The 7,500-nt window shown below is 44.7% G+C and overlaps 1 protein-coding gene across 2 annotated transcripts in view; it reads left to right on the top strand.

The window, feature by feature from the left end:
- The window catches only part of neurl1b (neuralized E3 ubiquitin protein ligase 1B), a 47,252-nt gene that overhangs the window by 29,645 nt on the left and 10,107 nt on the right, over window positions 1-7,500 (top strand). For both annotated transcript variants that reach the window (XM_042074458.1, XM_042074459.1), the window contains exon 2: window positions 5,860-6,432. In XM_042074458.1, the coding sequence (XP_041930392.1) occupies window positions 5,860-6,432 (573 nt within the window). The remainder of the gene's footprint in view (window positions 1-5,859; window positions 6,433-7,500) is intronic.

Here is a 7,500-nt window from a genome sequence, read left to right as displayed (position 1 = left end):
ATGCGCTCACTCCAGCGAGACGAGTGAAATAAGTGTAGGCCTGTCATCGGCATCGCCGTAGGCTATTTGCTACGATATAAGCTACTGTTAGGCCTACTACAACAAGTCACGATTTATTAGGCTATCCAATCGCTATGCTGTTTTCATGAACATTGCAGAAATCCACTTCATTCACCTACCCACGAGTGGGTCAGTTTCACTTTCGCAAACACGCATACACATTGAATGAGCACTCATAGCCTACCACTTCCACGTAATGTTATGCCTCTATATTTTATGAATTAAGAAGTATTTATTGATCAGGAAAACATTTAGTTTATTTTTCTTTCAGTCTGCGGTTCCATAACACCATTCAGTTGTGCCGCAAATTAACAGACAGAAGCACCGGGCATAATCTAGCCTAAATTCATGGCAATTTTTTTTTAAATCCGAGGGCCCCCATTGGCTGAGGGCCCCTGTGCACGTGCACACTTGGCACAAGCCATGATCCGTCCCTGTTTGGGATCACTCTAACTGAATCACGAGGTTATGAATGCATGGCGATATTTTTGCAATTTACAGTATAATCTAACATACTCTCCCGTGCTGCCGCTGGGGCCTTTGGGTTAAATGGCATCGGCATGCAATTCAACATCACGTCTCCTTAAGTCCTCTAATATTTCCTAATTTATGTCATCAACACATCCGTGATTCGTGAAAATGTGTAGATTTATGCCTATTTTTTCACATCTTAATGGACACCACACTGATTTCCCTCGGGTGGTAATATTTTTCTTTGAAATGATGTATGGTTTACAGAAATGGGAACTACGATGTATAGATAAGAGGAGTGAAGTGTGCATTGCGAAGCACAGGCGGCCAAGCAAGGGCTCCTTACCCTAGGCAACTCAACAACGAAAAAACAGTTTACAAGTTGACCTAACTTTCAACTCTGCACAGTATCCCATTAACTGCATGACAGTAGGCTATTTAATATTTTCTGTTAAGTAGAGTTTGTAAACACGTTATCATCAACTTAATGCACGCACAACATTTGTTTGAGCAGGAGAGAGAATAACAATGAATGGATGCAGCAACTACAGAAATTGTAGCCATACTTGCTGCTTTCTTGTACTATCTATGGTTGCTGGTTAACAGCACATAAAAGCTGATTTAAGCTAATTCACTAACTCAAGACTTCAAGGCCATCATGGATATAAAACGTTTTTTGAAAATAACGAAAGGATGGAGGGAACATAACAAAGATTGGAGTTATTTCAGATGGGCTACAACAAGGTAGGCAAAATTATGGTGCTTAAAACCTTAGTCATAATTAGGCGTTGTTGTTGTAAAGATAATGCATGTAGATGTTGTACTATATAGGCTACTAAATTTTTAGGTCACCAATGCACGAACAAAACCGGGAAATGGACAAATATTATCAAGGCTTTGAATGTTTCCGTCTGTGCACGGGGGTGTCTGTAGATTGGTGTACAACGCATTCAGTCATGCATGCGCCCTTAAAATAGCATCTGCATTTGCGCCACAGACTTTAGACCAGGGAGTTCCTGGTCTGTGGCGGAATTGTTTTCTGAAACTGCAAAATATCAACAGTAAACGTTTGCGCCGGAACACGCCCCGTCTTTTCGCTGAACCGACCCCGTGGGCGCAATTGCATTCCCTAATTTACAGTGAAGGGAAAATTCCAATATGCGCTGACTGCAAAATAGGAAAGACAAAAGCACGAGTATACCAAGTCAATTGCGCTGGGACGCAAGATAGAGCTCATTGTGTGCAATGATAGTATTGTTCTTGCCCAATAACCATTTACACAAACTATAGTATGTTGCACTATTTACATATTCAAACACCATACAACGAAATGTAGCTGTTGCTAATTTTGATTACGAGACAACCATAAGGTCAGGATTGGACTGCTGGAATGATAGACTTTAAGATACACAGGCACATGTGTTCCAATAGCGTCAAGGTTTATGCTTCGTGTAAGATGGCCTATGTCTTGACGGCTGGAGCCCCTGGCTGCTGATCGAGGCGTTACAGATGCTGCTCGGTGGAGGTAGCACCCTTGATTGTTGCACGACAGTTTATAGTATAATTATCCCTAACGCCTAATGAGGAAAGAGGGAAATAGTGTGTATCGAGCAGAGCGAGCACACTGTCTGATCCTTTGCTTCTAAAAGTCCAGAGCAGTTTAGTTTAGTAAACAGTCCTCAGGGCCACTCCTAATAACGAGACAGAAAGGAATGATTGTCTTTGGAGGAAAACGAGCGGCTTTATCTTCTTAATCTACGGCAAGTACTGAAACCATAAAAATGGCCTCCATTCACCTGCACACATCTCTATCCATCTCTCGGTATCTAAATGAGATCTATGTATAGAATCAGTAGGGATGCCAGAGGCAGTTATTTGACCAGGTTGCAGTTCTGCAGCGGTGTACGTTTCCAGTGTCCTATTAGTGTCAGCGCTTTCTTTTATGTCTGGTCCCCTGATATGGCAACAGCATAGTGATCACATCAGGCATGATAGCGCTAGCACTTAAACCGGGATTAAAAAACGGCCCTGGCATTTTCACCAACCAGCGGCCCACAAGGGGACATGCACGCACGTGCGTGCACGTGCCCGCAACACACAGATATAACTTCACATGCACGGGAAAGAACATGCACGTTTGTAGCCCCATTGGTGATGAACTCTAACTTTAATAAACATAAAGACTAAACCAAGAACATGGATATATCAATGCACAACTCCAAAAAAATGAATGCAATATGAAAATGAAAAAAGAATAGCCTAGAATAGATCATCAGAGCAGCCGCTCCACAAACGTGTCTTAATTAACGTCATGCAGTTAACAAGGTGCGAAGGAGCTTGCTTTTCTCCGCAACACTGTCTATCACGTCATCAGCATCCAAGTTCATTACGACCTCTTTCTCTGTCGCCATCAGCATAAAGGCCTCCAAATTATCCTGTGACAATCGTGTCCTTAGGCGATTCTTGATGAATTTAAGAGTGGAAAAACTCAGTTCGCATGCCACTTGAGTACATGCCAGTGTTAGTAGGAATTTATATGCTATGCTAACCATATATTGTTGTAGGCACAGGCAAAGAGGTTTAACTGCTGGAGAAGGAAATAGCAACAGATTGCACAATTCTTGCAGGTAGCACATTTCTTGCTCACCAGGTTTATTTCTGTATCTTCCTCTATCTCCGCAGCATCATCAAAGTTCAGCTCTGACTGTGTACTCGTTTAGAGGAGACTTTTTCAGGCTGTCCCAGTGCGTAGCCAGGTGTCAATTCTGACTGTAGATTTTCGGCCGTAGCATCTTCACTAAATTTAAGCAGACATTCACTTATGTTTCCAAGTGCATTTGGGGGCAGTTTATTAGCTTTTATAAAGGGAATATTATGAGGATCAAAGCATGCTAGATCGGCATACAATTCCCCGTGCTGAAGGAAGTAGACGCATTCGGTTTTGAAATTCCCAGAAGTTATTGCTTCATATAACTTTTGTAAACCAATAATAAAATAAAAGATACAGGCATATTTATTGTATTTCAATTTCAAACAATGCACTTTTTAAACATTTGATTGAATAAGGCTACAAAAGAATGTAGACTGATGTAAATATTGAGGGTCACCATGACTGTAGTATAGAGACTCATATCTGGTATAAATACTGATCAGTTTCCCACTGTATAGGAGGAAGAGGGAGTTAGAGATAAATGGCTGATTTGAAGCCATTTAACATCATTGATGCGTGATAGTGGGCCGAGAGATAATGTGGAACCGGCCTTGCAATAAAGGGGCCGCACGAACCCGACAAGCATGCCGTCCCGTGATTGGCCGGCCCAGTCGGCCCACGAGAGGCTGCGGCCCTTCTGGCATCTGCCCAAATGCCAGACTGTCCAGTCCGTCACTGCCTAAGATCTTAATTATCCCCAGAAAAAATACTAGCGTAGTATGTTTTAAGTCAAATGTCTACAGACTGCAGAGCCATGGCGGGGAGAACTCCAGAGCGTGACTCACAGAATTAATATGCGGGACATGATGGATTTGTATAATTTCACATGACCCCGTTTCTGATCTTAGTGGCATTGTTCAAGGCCAGGCCAATATTCCCCTGTTAGAGTCCGTCTGTCTCAGCTCCACGCCCACCCCCACAGCCCAGCCCAGCCTCTTTGGGTCTCAACACAGATCATCACTGTTATTCCGAAAGGAGTGAGATAAATTTTTATCATGCCATTGTGTAGCGCATTGTTTATTGTTGCCCTTTCAAACGGAGGCCTCCTGATGGGCTTTTAAAGCATCTCATTTGCCCCTTGAGACCTCCGCTACGCAGTAAAACAGATGAGTTGGAAGATTAAATGGGACGCGGATGACAAGCTCTTGCTCTTGGCCAGCCACAAATTGCCTCAGTCACAGAGCCCAGCTTTAGCCTCACATGCCTTAGCCTCGATCTTAGGACCCTGACACAGAGAAAACATATGCCATATGTCAATTTTTTATTTGTAATAAGCAAAATAGGTCGCATCTTTATTTGTAACCTATACAGTACATATCTTTACAAGTAGTCATCGCAAAATAGTCAGATCACATGACCTTTTTACAGTTCATCCAAATATTATTATGAGGGAGATGTGAGAGCGACGCTGTAATTCAAATCATAAGGGTTGGGATGGGAAAAACTCCAGCATGTCCTGGGAGAGCTGATTACTGTGTGAGGCGGAACTCATGGTACTGTGTTGAGTAATATGTGTTTTTTGGGGTTCTGAGGTTGCCTGTCTGTCACACTTAAGAATGACAGATGTTCTTTTGTTGGTCTCAGTTCTTTTTCTGGCCCGGGGGGCTGGGCTGTTGTGTGGTACATGCGGTCATCCCCCCCATAGGGAGTCTTAGATCACTTTCGTCACCCAGCCGGAGACCTCCTGGAACATGCCACTGTTTTCAAGCGCGTGCACACACACACACACACACACACACACACACACACACACACACACACACACATACACACACACACACACACACACACAAACTCATATAGCCTCTGGATGTGGGACCCAGGGTTAAGGCTGAACACTTCCCCATGTGTGTGTCGGCAGTGACCTGCTGGGGGGGTGATGGGAAGATTACCCAAAGATCAGCGGGGCAAGAGTGTGAGTGAGCGAGAAGGAGGAAGAGAAGCAGGAGGAGGAAGAGAGGAGGAGGAGAGATGCAGGACAGTGTGGGAACAAGTTTCTTTTTTTTTTTCCCTTTTTTTGTCGTTTTTGGTGTAACAGTCCGTCTGGATGTCATTCCAGAGGTTGACAGCATGTCTTGCTGTGAGGTGGTGTGGGAAAGGAAACATGGAGAGCTGTTTAAAACGGATGAATCAGCATTCTGGGCTTTATCAAATTTAACAAGCCTGTTGTGCGGGTCCCAAGTGGGTGTTGCTGCGGTGGTAAGGGCCAAGTCCGAGTTCTCAGGTCTTACAGGATGCGCTTGAGATGACACTGACAATGGCAGCTATATGGGAGGTTTGCGTAATAAAATGATATTGAAAGAAGTTCAAGTTGGACTGAGCCGTTAAACTCTCACAGGCTAAAATTCAGTTATTGTGATAGATTTGGTGAACTATAACAGCGTGTGATTAGTTTTGTTGTTTTTTTCTTTTAGGTTTGATATAAAGCACACAAACAGAATAAAACAAATCTTATATTTTGTAGTAAAATTGTGGATTGATGGAACTTGGTAACATTTTGTCTGTTCTTAGAACATGCCCATATGTTTAAAGGAACTCTCTTGGGTCTGACTGTGTTTATGAGTCTGGTGACAAATAAAAAACAACTTTGTTTTGTTGTTGTCTTCCCCCCCCATCAGATGCGAACCTGCAGCACCGTCCTGTGGTCAGCCGGCAGTACTACACGTTGCCGGGCAACGGTGTGGAGCGTCGCACGTCGGCCCCTCCAGCCTCGCTGGCCCCGGAACCACCGCGCTTCCACCCGCAGGCCAAGGGCAAGAACATCCGCCTGGACGCTCATCTGCGGCGCGCCACGCGCAAGAACAGCTTCTGCAACGGCATCACCTTCAGCCAGCGGCCCGTGCGCCTCTACGAGAAGGTCCGGCTGCGGCTCTCGGCCATCCATAGCGGCTGGAGTGGCGCGCTGCGCTTCGGCTTCACCAGCCTGGACCCCGGCGAGCTGGCCTCCTCCGACATCCCCAAGTACGCCTGCCCGGACCTGGTGACGCGGCCGGGCTACTGGGCCAAGGCGCTGCCCGAGAGGCTGGCGCTCAGGGACAACGTGCTAGCCTTCTGGGCCGACCGGCACGGCCGGGTCTTCTACAGCATCAACGAGGGCGAGCCCATCCTCTTCCACTGCGGCCTGAGCATCGGGTGCCCACTGTGGGCCATCATCGATATCTATGGGATCACGCAGGAAGTCACGCTGCTGGGTAAGTAGGGACAGCCAGGGGTGGCAGGGTGGGTGGAGGTGGCTGTACTCCATGCTGAGCCAATGCCAATGCCCTGTGACTGTGACTTCATTCAAGAACAAAGTGACCTATAGACCCTTTCAACAATAAAAACAAAAACAATGCTTGAACGTTCTATTAGGGCCCCAATCTACTTCCTCTGCATTAAGATAACATATGGAATGTTAAAACGGAAGTCTTGTGGGGCCAACTATGATGCTGATAATGGAACTCTCTTGAAAGGGTCCATTGATTTGTGTTGAATTGACTTGAATGAATAATGGTTCTTCCTGTTGCTTTTTTCCCCTTTTTTTTGTATGTAAAACAAGACGTCACTTTCCAGACCACTGGCGGATCTCGGAGTGGTTAACGATGTCTGTGTGCGCATTTCTCTGAGCCTTGGTTATAGAACAATTTTAAATATTTTCCTGGAAGTGTTAACCTAATATTTAGACTATAAATTATATAGACTATAGTGTGAATTGCAATAACCCATCAGCCAAAAAAAAGGCCCCAGCTCTTACAATAGTGTATAGCAGTACCCAGAAAGAACAACTGGTGATGAATGTGCAGAATCCTGTGAGAAGTTCCATTCCACAGTTGGAACTGTCTGAGGGCAAAAGTGCACATGACTCTTCTCCCGATAAAAAGCCTCTACTTCCTAAACAGTTCCCTACAAAGAAGCCTTTATTGGACGAAAAGGACTCTTCACTGCTCAAATTGTTTTGAAACTGCTAGCCAAAGAACGCTTGAATTGTGGATTCTGAATTGCTCTCTCTTTTTTCTTACAGAATATTATGGATTTATTCATGCTTGTTATGTAACCGCGCTTGTTTTTTTTTAAGCTGAAGATGCTGTCATTAGTAGTCTAACGAATGGCCAGATGAAATAGGCTTAGGCCATGAAGCAATATGAAGAGCTCATTATACAGGGGAAAAAATCTCAAAAAAGAGCAGCTCAAGGCCTTCCTTTTAAGGTTGGGTTAGTCAGCATATTTGTCTAAAGCTCCAAAAAAACAAACGGATGCGCCCACTCACTCTCGAGGCCCAC

Source organism: Alosa sapidissima, chromosome 20 (assembly GCF_018492685.1).
Source record: "Alosa sapidissima isolate fAloSap1 chromosome 20, fAloSap1.pri, whole genome shotgun sequence".
Taxonomy (NCBI): Eukaryota; Metazoa; Chordata; class Actinopteri; order Clupeiformes; family Clupeidae; genus Alosa; species Alosa sapidissima.
The sequence above is the reverse complement of the archived record's forward strand: the minus strand, read 5'-3'. Positions and strand labels throughout refer to the sequence as shown.